The sequence below is a fragment of the Coregonus clupeaformis genome, chromosome 27 (assembly GCF_020615455.1).
Source record: "Coregonus clupeaformis isolate EN_2021a chromosome 27, ASM2061545v1, whole genome shotgun sequence".
Classification (NCBI taxonomy): domain Eukaryota; kingdom Metazoa; phylum Chordata; class Actinopteri; order Salmoniformes; family Salmonidae; genus Coregonus; species Coregonus clupeaformis.
In genome coordinates this window covers 40,104,910-40,127,528 of record NC_059218.1, presented here as the reverse complement: position 1 = coordinate 40,127,528, position 22,619 = coordinate 40,104,910, and the positions used below count along the sequence as shown (strand labels likewise).

Below are 22,619 nucleotides of genomic sequence, written 5' to 3'. Positions count from 1 at the left end.
ATCGATGAGAACCAGCTGACCTCAGAGTTTGGTGGAACTCTGGAGTACTGCCATAGTGACTGGATTGTCCTTCGTACATTTTACATTTACCTTTTAGTCATTTAGCAGAAGCTCTTATCCAGAGCGACTTACAGTTAGTGAGTGCATACATTTTTATTTTTTATACTGGAATCGAACCCACAACCCTGGCGTTGCAAATGCCATGCTCTACCAACTGAGCTACATCCCTACGGTAAACATGCAGTCCCACAGTGTCACCTACAGCAACACGTCGATTATAGGCAGACCTGGTATTTTGGAATACTGTCCACATCAACAACATGTACACAATTAAACAGCAAGGCAGCCTAGATTTGCAATGTGGCAGAATACATAACAAATTAGGGCTTTTGGTAAAAGACAGATATGCATTATCGTTTGTCTCCCTCTGCAGGCTATTGAGAGATTTGCTGTGACGGTAAAGGAGATAGCCCAGTTGCTGCAGTTGTTCGGCACGAAGCTCGCTGAGACCGAGCTACCAGATGAGGTCGACGCCATCGAGTTCCAACTCAGGTCCCAAGTTGACCAATACAGGCAGCTGAAAGTAAGACATCTCCCATGACAACCTTGAAAGTGTTCTTTCATTGTAAATCTGTAGTAGTAGAGCAGAACAGAACTGAACAGTCAAATGTACAAGATGGCGCCGTACTGAATGGCTGCTGTTTTGCAAGCTCCAGCCCAACTTTGCTATTTTGTAGTTTATTTTTACGAAATGTATCCGCTATTATTTCTTACAACCGACAATAAATGTTAAACATCAGATCGGTGTAAGGTTCTGTATTTATTTTCTTAGTCAACCTTGTGTTCTTGTACTTAGCCCTGTTTCTTTGTGTTCTTGAACGTAGCCCTGTTTCTTTGTGTTCTTGAACGTAGCCCTGTCTTTCATTTTTGTTCATTGATTTCACCTGTGTTAGTTGCTCATCTGGTCTCATTAGCTCCTTATTTAGTTCAGTTCATTCTGTTTGTGCCTTGTGAGGTATTGTTCGTTTTGACTCTACTAAACCTTTTCCTAGCTCGTTTGTGAGAACCAGTTATAGCCTTCAGTCCTAGTTTTTGATTCTCCTGCCTGTTTGCCTACCTGTGTATGACCATTGCCTGCCTGTGACCACGATTCCTGCCTTCTGCGAAATAAACACCTGCCGCGCTCTGCGTGTGAATTTACACCTTTTTCTTCCTGAGTATTCATTACAATCGGAAGTTACTCACCCCAATTCCGGCTTCTACTTCAACTCATCGGCCCTGGGCTCTCTGTAATTTCAACCCAATTTTCGGGCTACCCAAGAGGAAACCCCGGCGTTACAGAGACGAGATCCTGTGATGTTATGAATAACAGAATAACAATTATTTGCAGGATGACATCCGGTCAGTGATGAGGGAGGCCCGTTACCTGCTGTCCAACCTAGAAGCACTCAAGGCTGATGGCCAAGAGGATAGAGATATCAAACAGGACTGGGACACAGTACAGAGGTACAGTAAACTTGTATTATATATATTTATTGGTTGTCACATATTAATGATACAACATAACAATCATTTAATTCTTCAGGCGTACTTTTAAAAAGATGGGTCACATGATAAAGTGTGTCCACATTGGTGTGTAGTATATTTTGATCTCAGGTTATCGTGGTAATGGTAGCCATGCGGTTCTGGAGGGATTATTGTTTTGAGAGATTTAAGTGTTGACCTGTAGCTTGTGTTCCATCTGTTTCCCTCAGGCTTCTGGGCCAACTACGAGACATGGAGATGGGTTTTGATGGGTTTTTTGAGAAGCGTCACCTGACGCTGCAACAGTACCTCCAATTGATGAGATTAGCTTTAATGAGGTCTGTTTAGAGTGGTAAAGTGTCAATCTGTGTTATATTGACCAACAAACGGTAATAACATTTTAGTGTCAAAAGTACTAACTTCCTTTTTGCTGTGGCTCAGATGGAGGAGACCCTGGAGCAGCTGATTGGTCAGGAGAAGGAGGTCGCTGCGGTGGGCGGACTGTGGCCAGACAGAACAGCTACTGAAAGACCTGGAGTCACTGGACACCCACGTACAGGTCATGGTCCCACTACATAATCTACCCACGTACAGGTCATGGTCCCACTGCACAAACTACCCATGCACACTTTACCTTGATCTAGTATATCTTCATTAGATTATAGTTTCTGACAGAGAAACATAACCTACTCCAGACAGGTACGGTATGATGGGGTTTTGTGGTTGTTAGGAGGAGCTGGGCCGTGCCCAGAACATCCTGCACGGCCACCAATTACCACTACGCTCTGGCCCTGATCATCCAGTGCTGTAACGAGCTGCGACACCACTGTGACATGCTGACCACTGCCATCCGAGCCAAACTGGCTGCCCTCACCCTCAAACGCCACCTGCTGCTGCGTCTGGAGGAGGTATGCAAACACCTACACACACAATTATAACCCCATCCCTCCATATCCTGGTCCAGGGGCTCCTCCATCTAAGCAACAGGAAAAAGGAAGTTAGTCTGTGATGGTCAGTGTATCATGCTACCATGCGTTTTTGTCTGCCTTCAGGCCCGGCGCTGGTGTGACGAGGGGGCTTACCTCTTATCCAATCAGCTGGTAGATAAGTTCCAGTCCAAGGAGGGAGTGCAGGCAGCGCTGCAGGATATAGAGACTCCAGGAGGAGGCACCGTCGTGTCTGAGCTAAAGCCCTGATGTCCTCAGTCTGGAGTTTGAGGCCATCCTGACCCCTCAGCTACAGGTATACTGTACATCCCTGCTTCGGTGTCAGTCACTTTTCCACCCAGCCTTGCTCCAAGCCATCCCAAAGCTCTTTTGTATGACGATAACATCCGGTAACTGCCAACAAGGCAAACATTACATATTTCTGTCATCAATACTACAATGCAGCTACGGTAATGCTAATACTATCATTATCAACAACCTACTGTTGCCAGCACTTCCCAACTGTCTCCATCATGCAGATCAAATAGGCCTATCGACTTCTATCAGTAACATCTCCAATCGCTCTCTCTCTCACTCAGACTCAGATTGGGGTGGCCATTGAGATGCTGTCTGCCATGCAGGGAATGATCCACAACAGACAGGCGTGTCTGAGGAAGCTGGCTGACAATCAGGTTCCGGCCCATCCAGCTAGTGGCCCCTCGGCCTGAGCACTCTCCCCGATGCAAATCCCCCTAGTACGTTACCATAAATACACAACTCTTACCCAGGCCTAAGGGACACTGGATGTAAATGTACAGTGACTTCTCAAATCAAAATCTAATTTTATTTGTCACATGCACCGACTACAACAGGTGTAGACCTTACCGTGAAATGCTTACTTACAAGCCCTTAACCAACAATGCAGTTTTAAGAAAATACAGTTAAGAAAATATTTACTAAATGCAAATAGTCCAGATGGCCATTTGATTAATTGTTCAGCAGTCTTATGGCTTGGGGGTAGAAGCTGTTAAGGAGCCTTTTGGACCTCACACTGATTATTAGGTATGTTAGAAAATATTTTTCAAGAATAATAGTGGACATTCAGCAGTGTGTCTCCCTCAAGTCAGGTAAAGTATAAAAAAATAATAATATTGTTTGTGTCCTTATGTCTGCAGGTGTAGATTTCAACTCTCGGTTCTCTTTTGTCCTCTTACCTGGCAGCTCGGAAAAGCCCTAGAATGGTGACAGTTGGGTTATTACACATGAAGATCAAAAGGTTCTGTAACATCTACTGCATTAATTAACTGACTTTGTCTGTTATCTGACCAGAACATTTAATCAGGTTCACATTTAATTTAATAAAGCAATTGCCCTTACTGGTGCTTCTGTCTCGCTCTTTCTCTCTGTGCATCTTGCTGACTGTGCTCTGTGTCTTCAGACACATAATGAAAGAGCTTATTGAGACAGAGATGATATATGTAGAGGAGCTGCTCTGTCTTGCTGGTAAGGTGTTTCATTTGAAAGTTGCACAGACACACAAACCACCCCAACGGGTACAGCATAAAAACCAAGTCTTCCCTAGGGTTATAGAGCAGAGATGGATAACCCTGTCCTCTCTAACCTTCTGTCCTGCGCAGCAAGAAGGAGGTCCTCTTTGGAAATATGCCAGAGATCTACAAATTCCACAGCAGGCAAGGATGTACACACATACATTCTCTCTCACACACACTGAACAACTGATGAGCAGAAGCTCTGACTCATTTTTTACAGAGTGAATAGTGTATTGATTGAAGTTAAGCCTGCCATGTCCGCCCCTCCTCTATGCAGGACCTTCCTCCAGGACTTGGAGGAGTGCCTGGAAACTCCTGAGAGGGTTGGAGCCTGCTTTTTACAACAGTGGAGCAAGCTTGTGATCACCCCTTTCTGACCCAGTGTCAGCATGTGTTATGTGGTCATCAGTCAGAGACACCTGTAACCATGCTTTTGAGATTTCTGTCATTTCAGAAAGAGAAGTTTCAGATGTATGAGCACTACTGTCAGAACAAGCCACACTGAGTTGCTATGGAGACAGTGCTCTGCTTGGCCATTCTTCCAGGTACTATGGCTAAGTGCACTGCCAAGCTTTATTGTTGACCTGAGATGCACTTCTGCTTACCTTCTGCTCCAGTTTGACCAGCCCGCTGAGGTCTTTGTCCACAGCTCTGGGGAGATCTACATAGTGGACGGGGACAGAGGGATGAACAACTGCCTCACCAAACTGTGGTTGATGCACTCTATTATAGGCCGTGTTCCAGACGGACTACATTGCAGACACATGCCAGATCTAAGAACGCCTGGATTAGTGTTTAACATATCAGTTAACCAAATCATATGATATAGCAATCTGATGCCTGACTGTTCAGTCTGACGTGGGCATAGAACCATTGGCTGATGCAATGCAATGTAGTTGGCCAGGAACACGACCATAATCATTCGGTAAGAGGTTAACGTGTATATTTAAATAGATTCAAATGAGCCAAGCAAAGCACTTATTGGACAAATCAAAGATGCCATTTTCTCCCTATACTGCTCATTTTAATAATTATTTACCCCAGGCTCACTAAGGCATAAAGTCCTGTGTATGTAACATGCTACACCAATCAGGAACTCTTAACCAGCTCTGTATTTACTGTTTAGTTCTTATGGAGGTCTAGAAAAGTATTGCATGTCCAACTAACCAATCTCACTGGTCATTTACTTTAGTGGCTTGACGTTAAACCTCATGATACTAACTGTAAGTCGCTCTGGATAAGAGCGTCTGCTAAATGACAAATGTAAAATGTAAATATCCTTTAATCTATTGATAAAACGTTTATTTTATTTTTGATTTGAAGTTATAGTTTTGACGTCTTCTGGGTAGATTTGAGACATTTCAATCTTTCTGTGGCGATTTTAGCATGTAAATCTTGGTGGGGCTGACAAAAAAACAAAAAAGAATGAAGCATGCCAGCGAAGACACAACACAAACCAATACATTCATTGCAATATAACGGTGACAAACGGTGCCCACAAACTGTCCCAAAAGCAGAGCTTTCTTTTCAGAACCATGGAGTCCTTACCACTGCTACACCTGGATCTACTAGCTTCCATGTTAGGTGTTTGTTCTCTATTGTGGTGTGATCTGTCTGTCTGCATGCTAGTAGTTTGGTTAAACTACCTGTAGTTTTAAAGTCCCTTTTATCTGCCCTCTGCCCCCCTTTCCCTCTCCCCCTCTCTCTCCGAAGACATTCCCCCTATTCAACTCTCGGAGCAGACTCCTTTGTTTCCTCCCTCTACTGACAGATGATGCTTTTTGCATGTCTTCTCATGTCTCCATGTTTTACAATTTGCATGGTGAACAAAGAGACATTGTGATTTCATGGAAATGTTAAAAAATGTAATCGGTCATAGCATGTGGGTTTGTTTGTGGATTTCCATCATAGCTTGGTTTCAACTCATCTCCAACCTACTGACTGTGATGTCAGGATTGTTTCTGTGGTGTGATCTAGAGCAGGATTATTCAACTCTGACCCTACGAGGTCCGCAGCCTGCTGGTTTTCTGTTCTACCTGATCATTAATTGCACCCACCTGGTGTCCCAGGTCTAAATCAGTCCCTGATGTGAGGGGAACAATTAAACAAAGCAGTGGAACTGGCTTGGAGGTCCAGAGTTGAGTTTGAGGGGTCTAGAGGATAAGGTGCCTAGGGCCAAGCCTGTGACCATGTGGATATTGTGTTTCTACCCCATTCCTTTGCGATTTGGGACAGTCTGTCTCGTACGACAGTGTGCATGCCGTGGAGTCCCTGGCAGATCGCTGGCTGCTCAGGTTGTTTTGATGTCCTTCCTCACAGTAAGATCCCAGACCAGTCCCTCAGCACGGAGGAGGCCGCATCGTCAGGCCGCACTAGCCCCGTGGTCTTCTCCCCGTAGCCCCAGCACAATAACCGACGCAGTGAGTCAGCGTGGGAAACGGCTGCAATTTTGTCACACCAACTCACTTTAGTAGTAGAGCAGACTCCATGTCTATTAGATGGGCCTGTCAGTGAGGTTTTCCCACTGGAAAGTCCAGCATGTAACAGTGGAATTTTGTTTGTGTATTCAGTGGAAAGGTATTCTACATGAAGGGTTTTGAAAGTGCCTAACATAAGTGACATTTAGGTGTATAGTAAGTAATGAGGCCTTTGACTTGAGGGTGGTTGTATTTGAGAGGTTCTGTCTGTCAAACGTAGGTTGTGCTGGCACCTCCAACTCAGTGGACATTTTTGAGGGGTCCGGAGGACTGCAGCATGACTGACCTGTCAGACGCTGACGAGGATGACCACACTACTCCACTGGTGAGCCGGTCTAAACTTCATTGTAGTGGTTTTTTTTATAAACAGTTGGAAGTAATTGTTAATGTCAGACACTTAGTGCACTGTGTAAAATATGATGCTATTGTCATTCTGTGTTTTATTACTGATCTTAAGGTCACATTCGTCCCTCTCGCAGGTTCCTGGGAGGTACAGGGCCCTGGTGGAAAGTAGTGTGTGTGTAGTACAGATGACCTCATCATTAAGTGTGGTGATGTCATCTAGCTGCTGCATCAGGACACTGTAGGGAGGTGGTAAGGCACAGTAATATCACTACCACTCTTGCTGTTGTTACTACTCTAGTACTCCTGGTTCTCTCTCTGTCAGGCTTGTGAGGAATGTCAGTCGTTGTGATGAGGGGCGCTCATGCAGGATAGGAGGTGAGGGGTTCCCAATGGACCACTAGTAGAGATCACTGTTCTTGTCGTTATATTAGCATGGATGAATGTCCTCATACCTGCGCATTAATCTTACTACCTATATGTTTCGTTTACTCTTCCAGGGAATGAGAACCAGGAAGCTCAGCTCTCTGAGTGAACCATGTGCCATCCATCCTCAGTCTGGACACAAAGACACAACTCCTGTCATCACAACTGTCGTCGTGCTGCTATCATTCCCATCCAAGGTCATGTTGCCTGGAGTCTCTAGAGGCCTTCAACATGCTGCCGGAGACAGACCAGTTATCAATCAAACCACAGGATCTGAAGGGTCAGCAATGTCTTCTTGCCTTCTGTCTCCACCAATGAAATACACTGCTCAAAAAAATAAAGGGAACACTAAAATAACACATCCTAGATCTGAATGAATGAAATAATCTTATTAAACACTTTTTTCTTTACGTAGTTGAATATGCTGACAACAAAATCACACAAATTATCAATGGAAATCAAATTTATCAACCCATGGAGGTCTGGATTTGGAGTCACCCTCAAAATTTAAGTGGAAAACCACACTACAGGCTGATCCAACTTTGATATAATGTCCTTAAAACAAGTCAAAATGAGGCTCAGTAGTGTGTGTGGCCTCCACGTGCCTGTATGACCTCCCTACAACGCCTGGGCATGCTCCTGATGAGGTGGCGGATGGTCTCCTGAGGGATCTCCTCCCAGACCTGGACTAAAGCATCCGCCAACTCCTGGACAGTCTGTGGTGCAACGTGGCGTTGGTGGATGGAGCGAGACATGATGTCCCAGATGTGCTCAATTGGATTCAGGTCTGGGGAACGGGCGGGCCAGTCCATAGCATCAATGCCTTCCTCTTGCAGGAACTGCTGACACACTCCAGTCACATGAGGTCTAGCATTGTCTTGCATTAGGAGGAACAAGGGGTTTGAGGATCTCACCACTGTACCTAATGGCAGTCAGGCTACCTCTGGCGAGCACATGGAGGGCTGTGCGGCCCCCCAAAGAAATGCCACCCCACACCATGACTGACCCACCGCCAAACTGGTCATGCTGGAGGATGTTGCAGGCAGCAGAACGTTCTCCACGGCGTCTCCAGACTCTGTCACGTGCTCAGTGTGAACCTGCTTTCATCTGTGAAGAGCACAGGGCGCCAGTGGCGAATTTGCCAATCTTGGTGTTCTCTGGCAAATGCCAAACGTCCTGCACGGTGTTGGGCTGTAAGCACAACCCCCACCTGTGGACGTCGGGCCCTCATACCACCCTCATGGAGTCTGTTTCTGACCGTTTGAGCAGACACATGCACATTTGTGGCCTGCTGGAGGTCATTTTGCAGGGCTCTGGCAGTGCTCCTCCTGCTCCTCCTTGCACAAAGGCGGCGGTAGCGGTCCTGCTGCTGGGTTGTTGGCCTCCTCCACGTCTCCTGATGTACTGGCCTGTCTCCTGGTAGCGCCTCCATGCTCTGGACACTACGCTGACAGACACAGTAAACCTTCTTGCCACAGCTCGCATTGATGTGCCATCCTGGATGAGCTGCACTACCTGAGCCACTTGTGTGGGTTGTAGACTCCGTCTCATGCTACCACTAGAGTGAAAGCACCGCCATCATTCAAAAGTGACCAAAACATCAGCCAGGAAGCATAGGAACTGAGAAGTGGTCTGTGGTCACCACCTGCAAAACCAGTCCTTTATTGGGGGTGTCTTGCTAATTGCCTATAATTTCCACTTGTTGTCTATTCCATTTGCACAACAGCATGTGACATGTATTGTCAATCATTGTTGCTTCCTAAGTGGACAGTTTGATTTCACAGAAGTGTGATTGACTTGGAGTTACATTGTGTTGTTTAAGTGTTCCCTTAATTTTTTTTTGAGCAGTGTAATTGAGACCATATTAATACCATGACAATAAACCACAAGGACATGTTTCTACATTTCCTCCAGAGGGTGCAAGTGTTGCCCTGCAATGTTAGGGTAAAATCCCTACCCACATCAAGCAAACAGACAACCTCAAGCACAAGGTAATGGACCAAATCTACCCTTCAACCCCAGGCGACATCCCACAAAGAACTGCTGTTCAAACCCAGGCAGCATCACAACATCACCTCAAATAACTGCTCTTCAACCCCAGGCAGCATCACAGCAAAGAACTGCTCTTCAACCCCAGGCAGCATCACCTCAAAGAACTGCTCTTCAACCCCAGGCAGCATCACCTCAAAGAACTGCTCTTCAACCCCAGGCAGCATCACAGCATCACCTCAAAGAACTGCAAATCATCATAGCCATAGGATCTCCATGTGGATGAGATGCATGAACTGTTTCAGATCCACTATGAATATTTACTAAGGAAGGGACTGTTTTACTTCTGTTACAGTACAAGTCAATCAATCTCAATTTTTTAAACTTTTGTGTATAGCCATCATGGTTTGAGAGAGAGGCCATATCAGATTTCAACATACTGTATCATCAGTACCAGGTTATGTGCCAAAACATGCTACTGTCCATTTTCCCTGTGCGCTTTATTTGTTACAACCTCATTTTGTACAACTCCCATTATCCACAATTACTATGGTAAATTGGCTGGCTTCCAGTTGAAGCTCGCATCTGCTACAAGACCATGGTGCTTGCCTACGGAGCTGTGAGGGGAACGGCACCTCCGTACCTTCAGGCTCTGATCAGTCCCTACACCCAAACGAGGGCATTGCGTTCATCCACCTCTGGCCTGCTGGCCCCCCTACCTCTGCGGAAGCACAGTTCCCGCTCAGCCCAGTCAAAACTGTTCGCTGCTCTGGCACCCCAATGGTGGAACAAGCTCCCTCACGACGCCAGGACAGCAGAGTCACTCACCACCTTCCGGAGACACTTGAAACCCCACCTCTTTAAGGAATACCTGGGATAGGATAAAGTAATCCTTCTACCCCCCCTTACCCCACCCCACCCCAAAAAAAATAAAAAAATTAACATATTGTAAAGTGTTATCCCACTGGCTATAAGGTGAATGCACCAATTTGTAAGTCGCTCTGGATAAGAGCGTCTGCTAAATGACGTAAATGTAATGTAAATATCTTACATTTCAGTGTGAAAGCTAAAAGCAAGAAAACCGCGCCAAGCTACGTATTTCTATGCTCACTATTCTGCATAAATGATAACAGGGTCATGCAGGAGGTCAGTTGAACGCCTGCATCACCCTGCCCAAGCTTATGTTTATGTGCACTGAAGTTTTGTTCCAGTAGGGGGTGGTGTGTCAGTGGTCTGACCATTGACATGAGACGAGGGTCCTGCAAGTTTCAACGTTTATTTGCCATGCCATGCCCACAGGATGCAACCGGTGTAAAACAGTACAGTGAAATTCTTATCTTGAGAGCTCTTTCCCAACAAGAAAGTGATAATAATATAGAATAAAAAATAAAATTGAGTTAGAAACACGAGAATGCAAGTATATACAGGTCAGTGCCAGTACCTTATTCATTGTGTAAGGGTACTGGACTGGTTGAGGTGGGTTTATACATAAAACGTGAATGATAGTAGGATATACATGCAAACAGGGCTGAAAAATGACTTTTAGCAGGAATATATAAATACTTATGGTAAGATACTAGTGGTAATATATACATGTAAACAGGAGTAATAGTGACCAGTAGCAGGATAAATAGTAATGGTAATGGCAATCAATAATCAATGGACAGCAGTGTAATGGAGTAATAAATCTAATCAATAATATTTTTTGCAGCAGCATAGGTTGTGTCTGAGTGGGTAGAGACCTGTGGATGGCAGTAGTTGTTAGCCATTTAACAGCCTTATGGCCAGGGGATACAGTGCCTTGCAAAAGTATTCATCCCCCTTGGTGTTTTTCTTATTTTGTTGCATTACAACCTGTCATTTAAATTGATTTTTATTTGGATTTCATGTAATGGACATACACAAAATAGTCAAAATTGGTGAAATGAAATAAATAACTAATTTCTAAAAATTCTAAAAAATAAATAACGGAAAGGTGGTGCGTGCATATGTATTCACCTCCTTTGCTATGAAGCCCCTAAATAAGATCTGGTGCAACCACTTACCTTCAGAAGTCACATAATTAGATAAATAAAGTCCACCTGTGTGCAATCTGTGTCACATGATCTGTCACACGATCTCAGTATATATACACCTGTTCTGAAAGGCCCCAGAGTCTGCAACACCACTAAGCAAGGGGCACCACCAAGCAAGCTGTCACGACTTCCTCCGAAGCTGCCTCCTCTCCTTGTTCGGGCAGGCTTCGGCGTTCGTCGTCACCGGCCTTCTAGCCACTGCCGCTCCTCATATCTTCATTACATTTGTTTTGTCACACACCTGGTTCATATCCCCTTATCAGTACCTGTATGAGTGTTCCCTCTGCCCGCTTGTCTTTGTGTGTGATTGTTTATAGTAGAGGAGATTATAGCTCGGTGGAGCTCAATTTCTATTGCTGTGTTATTCACCCGTGTCTTTATTCCCCACTGGTGTGTATTACGCATTGCTGCGTACCACTGTTTATTGATTAAATCATTTATTCTGTGATTTACTCTCCTGCGTCTGGGGGGTGGGGGGGGTTTGTTTCACACACAAAAAATATTTTGCGTCTTCAAAGTGGGAGGCATGTTGTGTAAATCAAATGATAGTAACCCCCAAATATTTTATTCCAGGTTGTAAGGCAACAAAATAGGAAAAATGCCAAGGGGGGTGAATACTTTCGCAAGCCACTGTAGAAGCTGTTTAGGAGTCTGTTTGTCTGAGCGTTGATGCACCTGTACCGCCTGCCAGACAGGAGCATGGAGAACAGTCCATGTCTCGGGTGGCTGGAGTCTGTAGGGCCTTCTGGTTGTGAGCGGTGTTGAGGGTTAGCTGTGGCAGAGGTGTTGTTGCCTAGTCTCACCACCTGGGCTCGGCCCGTCAGGAAGTCCAGGATCCAGTTGCAGAGGGAGGTGTTCAGTCCCAGGTTCCCGAGCTTGGTGACGAGCACTACGGTATTGAACGCTGAGCTGTAGTTGATGAACAGCATTCTCACATACTTATTCCTCTTGTTCAGGTGGGAGAGGGCAGTGTGGATTGAGATTGTATCATCCGTAGATCAGTTGGGGCGGTGTGCAAATTGGAGTGGGTCTGGGATGATGGAGGTGATGTGTGCCATGACTAGCCTTTTAAAGCACTTCATTGTTACAGATGTTAGTGCTACAAGGGGAAGTCATTGTGGCAGGTAGCCTTAGATTTCTTGGGAACAGGAATGATGGTGGTCAGCTAGAGACGTGGGGATTACAGACTGGGACAAGGAGAGGTTGAATATGACCTTGAAGATGCCTGCCAGCTGCCTTGCAAGTGTTGACTAGATAAAAAACCTTACTCACGTCGACCTCGGAGAGTGAAATCACCCAATCCTCTGGGACGGTGGGGGCCCTCGTGCACGGCTCAGTGTTGTTTTGTCAAAATGTGCATGAAATGCATTGAGTTCGTCTGGTAGAGAGGCATCATTGGATAGATCACAGCTAGGTCTACCTTTGTAATCCTTAATGGACCTTAGCCCATGCCACCTGCATCGAGCGTCGGAGCCGGTCTAAAAGGATTCCACCTTGTTCCTATGTTGTCATTTTGCCTGTTTGATGGCTCTGCGGAGGTCGTAGCGGACTTCTTGTACACGTTCATGTCCTCAGCCGTAGCATCGAGGTTGGCTGAGATAGCTCTGTCCTTTAGCTTAGCACTTACCTCAGTGTTAATCCAGGGTTTATGATTTGGGAAGCAGCGAACCTTTACTGTGGAGACAACATCGGTGATGCATTTCCTGATGAAGCCCGAGACAGAGGTGGTTACCTCTTCGTTGCTATTGGCTGAGTCCCGAAACATATTCCAGTCAACACTAGCAGTCCTACAACTTAGCTTCCGATTTGGAGGACCATTTCTCTACGGAGCACGTCACGAGCACTTCCTTTTTTGAGCTTCTGTTTGTAAATAGGAAGCGGGAGTATAGAGACGTGATCTGATTTGCCGAAGGGGGGACGAGGGAGGGCCTTGTATGCTTGCTTGTGGGTTGTGTAAATGCGTCAGCATGCTTCAGTTCGGCTGGCGCCTAGCCGAAATCGGCTAGCCGAACCAAACAAGTGTGCTTGCATACTCCCGTAAAACACCATCGCTTGAACAACTAGAAAAAAGCGGCAATAGTACCATTTGTCCATTTTGAGACGCCATAGCCAGTATACACTTCCTCAAAATAGTCAGAATTAATCTAAGATAACTCAAGAAATCTGTCATTAACTTTTTTGCAGAGGAGATCTTAGTCACGCAATTCTAGATCTAACTAAGACGTTTGGTGCAGTATTTCTCAATGAAAAAATGTGCATGAAAACGAGCCATCACTCGTTGAATGACAACAGACTTTATTGAAGAATCCCTACTGTTGATCAATCACCGACGAAGGGGCGTAGACATTGGCTCCGAAACTTCGGCTTGCCTTCAGAAAGAAATGTGTGTGTCCGAGCAGCCCCCCAAAAACTCACAAAGTCCAAAACGATCAAAAACGTCACAAAACACTTCCAAACTGTTTTGGCTGGGAAGCATGCGGATGCCTTAACAGTGGTCTAGGACTTTATCGCCCCTAGTGGCGAAGGAGACTTGTTAATATAAGTTTGGCATCACGTGTCTTAGTGACGCAGAATTGAAATCACAGGCAACAAGAAAAGCAGCCTCCGGGTGCATGGTTTCCTGCTGGTTTATAGCCTCATGCAGTTCGTTAAGCTTGTTGTTGTTGTCCTGAGGTGTTGTTGATGAAGAGACATACCCCTCCCCCTCTGGATTTCCCTGAATCCAATGACCTGTCCCCTCGGAGAATGGGGAATCCATTGAGTTGGATAGCAATGGGGGTTATCTTGTCCGAAAGCCATGCTTTAGAAAAACAGATAATATTGCAGTTACGAGAGTCCGGTTGATAGCAAATCTGCGATCGGAGATCATCCAGTGACTATAGAATGGAGGGAAGTGGTAGCCGGTTTTCCCTTTGCCTTAGTCTCAACAGGACGCCCGATCTCTTGCCTCTTTGCCGCCGTTTCCTCTTGAGTAGCCCGAAGAGTGGATTGGAGGTACATAAAGAGCCCAAGGCGGATGAGTCGAAGTTGAAATTGAGGTTAGTTACTGCTGATCTGATGTTCAACATTTTTTGTTGATCATAAGAAATGATAGTGGATACATTTAGTGCAAATAAAGTACAGATAAACGCCAAAATAATCACAAAATAGCAAGGTTGGGTCGGCGTTCTCAAGACGGCAGCCATACAGTACAACGCCATATTACTATTCCATTTTGTGCAATGCAGCGTGAGTGTGATGTTTCAGCTTATATGTAAATTCTGCACATATTGGGGATCAATGTAAATGTACATAGAAATTCATGTGCATATATTATATGGATTAAATGATTTTACCAAATACAAGCAGATAGTCTTTCTTTACTATTTATTAGACACTTTCTACCTTTATTGGTAATGAAGTCCAGTAAATGTTGAATGATACTGTACAAGGTGTAGTAGGTCTATGGGTCAGTCCCACATTTTTCAGAATCTGCCTGAATAGTTTAAATAATTTACAGAAGACATTCATAGACATCATTTCCCGATCCCGTTTAATAAAACAACAAAGAATAAATCAGCTCATCACACAATTTTATTAATCCAAACCTAACGGAAAGGCAGAGGTTCAGACATGATTTTGGCCTCTCAGACATCAGTCTCAGAATAGAAACCAATGCCTCCAAAACCAGTGACATTGGAGATCCATCGAAAGTAGCGTGACACACGAGTGTAGATGCCATACTTCCCCTCCTTGGCGCACTCCTCGCCCCAGCTCACAATGCCCGTCAGGAACCAGGTGTCCCGGTACCGGGTGGCATGTGGACCGCCACTGTCCCCGTTGCATGAATCCTTTTGCTCGCTGTGGTAACCAGCACAGAACATGAAGCGGGACACCTGTTCTGCGCTGCTGCCCTTGCACTCTGTCCGGTCCACATAGGGCACCTCCACCTTCTGCAGAATGGAGGCTTCAGGGCCCTGGAAGCGCATCCTGCCCCAGCCGCTGACCACTGAGCTGGAGGCCTCTCTCAGCACCGTCTCAGTGAAGTCCTTGGGCCCCAGGCAGATGGGGAGGCTGTAGTCAGAGAGGACTGCGGGCATGAGGAGCTTCAGCAGGGCTATGTCGTGGTTGTACTGGCTTGTCTTTGCGTCGTATCGCGGGTGCATGTGATGCTCAGCAACAGAGTGGTCGTGCTCGGTCTCCTCTCTGACCTGCATGTTGTGCTCCCCTGCAGAGACATGTTGTGATCAGATACAAAAGCTGAAGAACATTTGCACATCCAGGTACTTTTTTTTGCAGGTGCTGGAGTTATAGGTGAGTTCATGAAAAATAAAAACGATAACGCAGCACCCTGCTGTTCATGCTCCCAGGTGATTTTATTGACACAACGTTTCAACCCATAGGTGTTTGTTCATCAGGCAAAATCTTGGATGACTGATGAAGACCTAAGGGTCGAAACCAGTGGAGGCTGCTGAGCAGAGAACAGCTCATAATAATGGTCGGAACAGAGCAAATGGAATGGCGTCAAACACCTGGAAACCATGTGTTTAAAGTATTTGATACCATTCCCCGGATTCCGCTCCAGTCATTACCACGAGCCCGTTCTCCCCAATTAAGGTGCCACCAACCTCCTGTCGTCGAAACATGTCAATAAAACCACCTGTTAGCATGAACAGCAGTGTGTGACGTTTTTATTTGTATTTTGTATTGTGATCAGATAAACAGGATTTGAATGAGTGAAGCACAAAGACAAAATAGGCGGCATCACTCCTACCTGGTTTAACTCCACCTACCGATGAAGAAGGATCCAATCTTAATGGTAATGACCCACAGCTCACTGAGGAGAGAGCTCTGCCCGGTCAGCTTGCTCATCAGAGACAACTGGCAGAGTCCCAGAGATTAGCACAGACAACAGCAGTCTTAACACATTGACTGGAGGGGCTTAACCTCTACGAGACATTACACCAGATAGGACACATAGACAGAGACATTATACCAGATAGGGAACATAGACAGAGACATGAGACATTACACCAGATAGGACACATAGACAGAGACATTACACTAGATAGGACACATAGACAGAGACATTATACCAGATAGGACACATAGACAGAGACATTATACCAGATAGGACACATAGACAGAGACATTATACCAGATAGGACACATAGACAGAGACATTACACTAGATAGGACACATAGACAGAGACATTATACCAGATAGGACACATAGACAGAGACATTATACCAGATAGGACACATAGACAGAGACATTACACCAGAGAGGACACATAGACAGAGACATTACACTAGATAGGACACATAGACAGAGACATTACACCAGAGAGGACACATAGACAGAGACATTATACCAGATAGGACACATAGACAGAGACATTACACCAGAGAGGACACATAGACAGAGACATGAGACATTACACCAGATAGGGAACAGAGACAGAGACATTATACCAGATAGGACACAGAGACACTAGATAGATTAGATAAATCTTGCTAACATGCAAGTTGTAAATTCTAATTTGTGTGACAAAAAGGATAATTGGGTATCCAAATGAGTAGCTCTAACCCACTGGGTATGTCAGCGTAGCTCTACCCACTGGGTATATGAGTGTAGCTCTGTGGAAAATTATTTGCATAGCTGGCAAAGCTGTCAGCTCCTGATCCCTTACTAAAGACTCAGGCTGATGAGGTTCTGCCTCATTAATTATGTATTTTCCAATATCCAGCTGTCCTGTTGTTTTCTCCGTCTGAGCTTTGGTGACCTTTGGTGACCTTTGGTGACCTTTGGAGGATAAGAGAATAAGCACGGTATTAGGCCTCAAAAACAGGTCACACACAAAGTCACAATGTGAGCATGGTGGAGTGGTTCTACCAGCAGCCAAGTTACCTTCTAAATGTAATCCGTTAGTTACCAGTTACCTGTCCAATATTGTAATCAGTAACGTAGCTTTTGGATTGCCCAAACTCAGTAACGTAATCTGATTGCTTTCAGTTACTTTTGGATTACTTTCCCCTTAAGAGGCATTAGAAGAAGACAGAAAGGATCCATCAAAGGCATTTGGTGTGTTATCATAGTGTTCTCTGACTGGTGCTCAGACTAAGTCATGTGGAACAAACTTAAACTTGTGCCTTTTTTCAATGCTGAATTGAATGTTATTGAGAAAACAGAAAGGTGTCATAATGTTGTTTTTTTACGCAAACATTCTTTCTGAATTTAAAAGTAATCCAATAAGTAATCATCTAGTTTTTCAAAAGTATCTGTAATCTGATTACAATATTGATGTTGGTAAAGTAACTGATTACAGTTACAGTTTTTTTTATCATTCCCAACCCTGCCAGCAGCAAAGGCAGTGTGAAAGCATCAGTACAAAACATAGTACATCAAAACTATTGGGAATATTAATCAAACGTACAACAAAAGCATTAGGCGTATATATTTCATTACAATGTCCTAAACCATTACGTAGTTTTACACAGCTAACGGAATGTACAATTTATCACAGACAATGCTTTCATCCCCTTTGGACATTGACCTGTATTCAAGCAATGATACTCACAGCAATGACTTGTTCACACAGAAATAACTGTGGCTTGGCAATGACAATGGCGAGATGAAATATTCATTTGGTTCCTGTTTATGAAAGCTTGGCCCTCTGAGTCGGTACTTTGGTTTGCTGTTTTTGTAGAATACGTTTAGTGTAAATTCACCCCAGAGCTACACCGGAAGGAAACAAGGAAAGTAATTGTGTCAATTATGAATACTGTTTCTCTTGCACTTACAAAATAAAATGCTTACCATTGAGAAGATACTTTAATCTTGTTGCAATATAACACCAAAAATGTCAACTGTGGATAGCCTAGGTGATATTTTGCATTCACATATACTGTGTTTCTCATAGGCCTAGCTTAAAGGAACAGGGCCACATCATCCTTTAAAAGTAATCCAATAAGTAATCATCTAGTTTTTCAAAAGTTTCTGTAATCTGATTATAATATTGATGTTGGTAAAGTAACTGATTACAGTTACAGTTTTTTTATCATCCCCAACCCTGCCAGCAGCAAAGGCAGTGTGAAAGCTTCAGGACAAAACATAGTACATCAAAACTATTGGGAATATTAATCAAACGTACAACAAAAGCATTAAGCCTATATATTTCATTACAATGTCCTAAACCATTACATACAGTGCATTCGGAAAGTTTTCAGACCCCTTCACCTTTTCCAAATGTTGTTACGTTACAGCCTTATTCTAAAATGGATTTTGAAAAAAAATAATCCTCATTAATCTACACACAATACCCCATAATGACAAAGCGAAAACAGTTTTTTTTTTAAATGTTTGCTAATTTATAGAAAATACAAAACATAAATACCTTATTCACATAAGTATTCATACCCTTTGCTATGAGACTCGAAATTGAGCTCAGGTGCATCCTGTTTCCATTGATCATCCTTGAGATTTTTCTACAACTTGATTGGAGTCCACCTGTGGTAAATTCAATTGATTGGATATGATTTGGAAAGGCACACACCTGTCTATATAAGGTCCCACAGTTGACAGTGCATGTCAGAGCAAAAACCAAGCCATGAGGTCGAAGGAATTGTCTGTAGAGTGCCGAGACAGGATTGTGTCGAGGCACAGATCTGGGGAAGGGTACCCAAAAATGTCTGCATCATTGAAGATCCCCAAGAACACAGTGGCCTCCAACATTTTTAAATAGAAGAAGTTTGGAACCACCAAAACTCTTCCTAGAGCTGGCCGCACCATCAAACTGAGCAATTGGGGGAGAAGGGCCTTGGTCAGGGAGGTGACCAAGAACCCGATGGTCACTCTGACAGAGCTCCAGAGTTCCTCTGTGGAGATGGGAGAAACTTCCAGAAGGACAACCATCTCTGCAGCACTCCACCAATCAGGCCTTTATGGTAAAGTGGCCAGACGGAAGCCACTCCTTAATAAAAGACACATGACTGCCCTCTTGGAGTTTGCCAAAAGGCACCTAAAGGACTTTCAGACCATGAGAAACAAGATTCTCTGGTCTGATGAAACCAAGATTGAACTCTTTGGCCTGAATGCCAAGTGTCATGTCTGGAGGTAACCTGGCACCATCCCTACGGTGAAGCATGGTGGTGGCATCATGATGCTGTGGGGATGTTTTTCAGCAAGAGGAACTGGGAGACTAGTCAGGATCGAGGGAAAGATGAACGGAGCAAGGTAAAGAGAGATCCTTGATGAAAACCTGTTCCAGAGCGCTCAGGACCTCAGACTGGGGCGAAGGTTCACCTTCCAACAGGACAACGACCCTAAGCACACAGCCAAGACAACGCAGGAGTAGCTTCGGGACAAGTCTCTGAATGTCCTTGAGTGGCCCAGCCAGATCCCGGACTTGAACCCGATTTAACATCTCTGGAGAGACCTGAAAATCGCTGTGCAGCGATGCTCCCCATCCAACCTGACAGAGCTTGAGAGGATCTGCAGAGAAGAATGGGAGAAACTCCCCAAATACAGGTGTGCTAAGCTTGAAGGGTCATACCCAAGAAGACTCGAGGCTGGAATCGCTGCCAAATGTGCTTCAACAAAGTACTGAGTAAAAGGTCTGAATACTTATGTAAATGTGATATTTCCGTTTTTTATATTTAATACATTTGCAAAAATGTAAAAAAAAAAAGTGTTTTTGCTTCATCATTATGGGGTGTGTGTGTAGATTGATGAGGGGCAAAAACAATTTAATCAATTTTATAATAAGGCTGTAACTTAACAAAATGTAGCTTTACACAGCTAAACAGAATATCAAATGTATTACAGACAACACTTTGCTCCTTGAAAGTCCATTATCTTGAAAACTTGACTGCTGACATGCAAAACATTTTGAGACTGTATCAACAGTGGACTAATGAAAAAATTACCAAAAATATCGTTTTTGAGTGGAGTTTTCCTTTAACTTCCACAGAGTATACACTCAAATCACAGTGTAGTAGGCACGAATGTCAGTTGGCCGTGTGCCAGAAGCAACTGCAGGCCAGCTTTTACTTATAACAGATAAAAAAAACTCCACCAATCTACTCTGCCCTAAATCTTGTAGGCTGTCGTTAGGCTTTGAGCCAATTAGACTGTACTCTTGATTACTTCATTAGTATAAGAACTAAATGGAACTCAGAAAGCCATAACGATCACGCAGAAAAGAGAGCCGAGAGACTAAGAGAATAAAATGTTCTAAGTAGGCCTACCACTAAATACTTTTGATTACGTAAGCATTCATAGTCGTGAGAATCACAACCATAGAATTAGGAATTAGAATAGTAATTTAATAGGATCTATTTGATCACAACAACCTAAGAAGTATGACAAAGGTGATTCTGATAATGATGATTCGGCTGGAGTCCTATTTGGAATAGGCTGATGCTTGTATTGGGAGCATTAATACAACTACAGGGAGTATTTATTGCATTTCAGATTATTTAAATTATTGAGTCCCCGCTAACGTTCTCCAGATACTCGCAGTCCCGGACCTGTGTGGTTGCGTGGCAGAGGCGTTATTTGCGTACATTTTTTTTTCATACTGGTCCCCCGTGGGAATCGAACCCACAACCCTGGCGTTGCAAACGCCATGCTCTATCAACTGAACTACATCCCTGCCGGCCATTCCCTCCCCTACCCTGGACAACGCTGGGCCAATTGTGCGCCGCCCCATGGGTCTCCCGGTCGCGGCCGGCTGCGACAGAGCCTGGATTCGAACCACTGCGCCACTCAGGAGACCCCGCTAACGTTCTTTATTTTGATATAATAACCATCATATCGAAGTAAATTTGGAGTCACACGATGATATTTTGTGGTCCTCCCACTGCGACTCCGGAAAGCATGCAGTTTAGTAGGCTACAGATTAAATAAAGGATGATGAACTTCACAGGGTAGATTACCCTCACTGTATCTGTGAGCTGTTGGGTAGAGCGCACGTGCCAAAACTAGAATGTGCACATTCGCTAAATAACGCAACATTCTTAGTGACAAAACCATCAGTATAGTTGAAAATGCGATGGAAACGCATTTAACTTCGATACATGGGAATGTAACCGCAAACTTTATTTTATGTGCACAAAGTCATCGCGCACAGCCTTAAATATCTGCAACAAGTCAATTTGATGGAAACACTTCTCTGGTGGGAAAATATGCATATGGTTTTTCTGCGGATTGTTGAACATTTGCACGAAAATCTGTCATCAATTGGATGGAAACCTAGCTAATAACCACGTTTCCATCCACAGTTTTTATGCGAGTAAAGTCAAACCATATAGAAGAAGAACAAATCAGGACAGCTGTGATGGAAACAGGAAGTTTTGGGACAATTTTATAAATGCCAACAGATAATTTGTTTGTTCGACATGGTGGGTTCTTTTTGTGTCGATTCAATTAATTATGCGAGAAATGGCGGTGGAAACTCCTTTATGCGCAAATATTGATACAATAACCATCATATTGAATTAAACTTCGAGTCACACGATGATATTGTGTGTGGTCCTCCCACTACGAATAGCCAAACCGTGCAGTTTATTAGGCTACAGATTAAATACATTATAATGAACATCACAGGGGTGGTGAAAGTGCACAGTGATGAACTTGATGCTCCTTTCCAATAAATATCTGAGGGTCTTATTCTGGTGACATGATGATCAGTTTTTGACAAATAAAAATATTATCTTATCCATAATCATCTCATCATGTAGACTAGCCTACCCGCACAGCTTGCCCGCACAGTATTGGCAAGCTGTTGGCTAGAACGCATGTGCCAAGACCAGAGTTGAACATTGAACTTTAGATTTTTATTAGGTACATGAAAATTTTAGCGAAAAAGTACATTGTGTGTGCACTATGTCATCACGCACTGATTTGTATCCGCAACAAGCCAGTTTGGTGGAAACACACCACTGGTGGGGAAAAGCGCATATTTTCTTTATGCAGATCTTTGAATATTCGCATGAAAATCTGTTGCCAATAGGATGGAAACCTAGCTAATTATACCAATTTGTGTGTGTCTGATTCTCTCTGTTATGGCAGTTTTGCTTACAAAAACGTGGTGGAGTGGAGTCTGAGAGTATGCTATCAAACTGTTTTATGTTGGTTACAACAATGCTGAAAATATATTGTTTAAGATTTTTTATTGGACACTGAATTCACATGGTAGGCTTAATTATGTTTTACAAATTACCGATCTCAACAAATCAAGTCAGCAGCTTTGTTTAGGCTAAACGACCAGTAGGACTAGCCTACGGTCAAGTAGCCTACCCTTTGTGTTTTTGTTCCACAGAGCCCCA

The 22,619-nt window shown here is 44.0% G+C and overlaps 1 protein-coding gene and 2 long non-coding RNA genes across 8 annotated transcripts; 2 read left to right on the top strand and 1 right to left on the bottom strand.

The window, feature by feature from the left end:
* Positions 1–428: 428 nt before the first annotated feature.
* LOC121541300 lies at positions 429–3,197 on the top strand. 3 transcript variants are annotated; one of them, XR_005995744.2, is made up of 7 exons: positions 430–583; positions 1,391–1,506; positions 1,755–1,862; positions 1,966–2,083; positions 2,220–2,432; positions 2,577–2,766; positions 3,050–3,197. It is a non-coding gene; the product is annotated as an uncharacterized LOC121541300 (long non-coding RNA). The 3 variants fall into 3 exon arrangements; XR_005995743.2 differs by having other exon boundaries at positions 431–583; positions 2,255–2,432; XR_005995742.2 differs by having other exon boundaries at positions 429–583; positions 1,966–2,432.
* Positions 3,198–3,426: 229 nt separating this feature from the next.
* LOC121542108 lies at positions 3,427–9,862 on the top strand. 4 transcript variants are annotated; one of them, XR_005995831.2, is made up of 4 exons: positions 3,427–4,545; positions 6,236–6,802; positions 6,957–7,525; positions 9,160–9,862. It is a non-coding gene; the product is annotated as an uncharacterized LOC121542108 (long non-coding RNA). The 4 variants fall into 4 exon arrangements; XR_005995830.2 differs by having other exon boundaries at positions 3,427–6,420; positions 6,698–6,802; XR_005995829.2 differs by having other exon boundaries at positions 3,427–6,802; positions 6,957–7,197; positions 7,320–7,525.
* A 5,060-nt stretch (positions 9,863–14,922) lies between these two features.
* On the bottom strand, positions 14,923–16,441 carry LOC121541383 (coagulation factor IX-like). The gene is made up of 3 exons (XM_041850361.2): positions 16,385–16,441; positions 16,082–16,169; positions 14,923–15,516 (listed from the first exon to the last, which is right to left on the bottom strand). Exons 1-3 carry the CDS (start codon positions 16,439–16,441, stop codon positions 14,936–14,938), a joined length of 726 nt encoding a protein of 241 aa, XP_041706295.2. The 3' UTR covers positions 14,923–14,935.
* Positions 16,442–22,619: the final 6,178 nt, after the last annotated feature.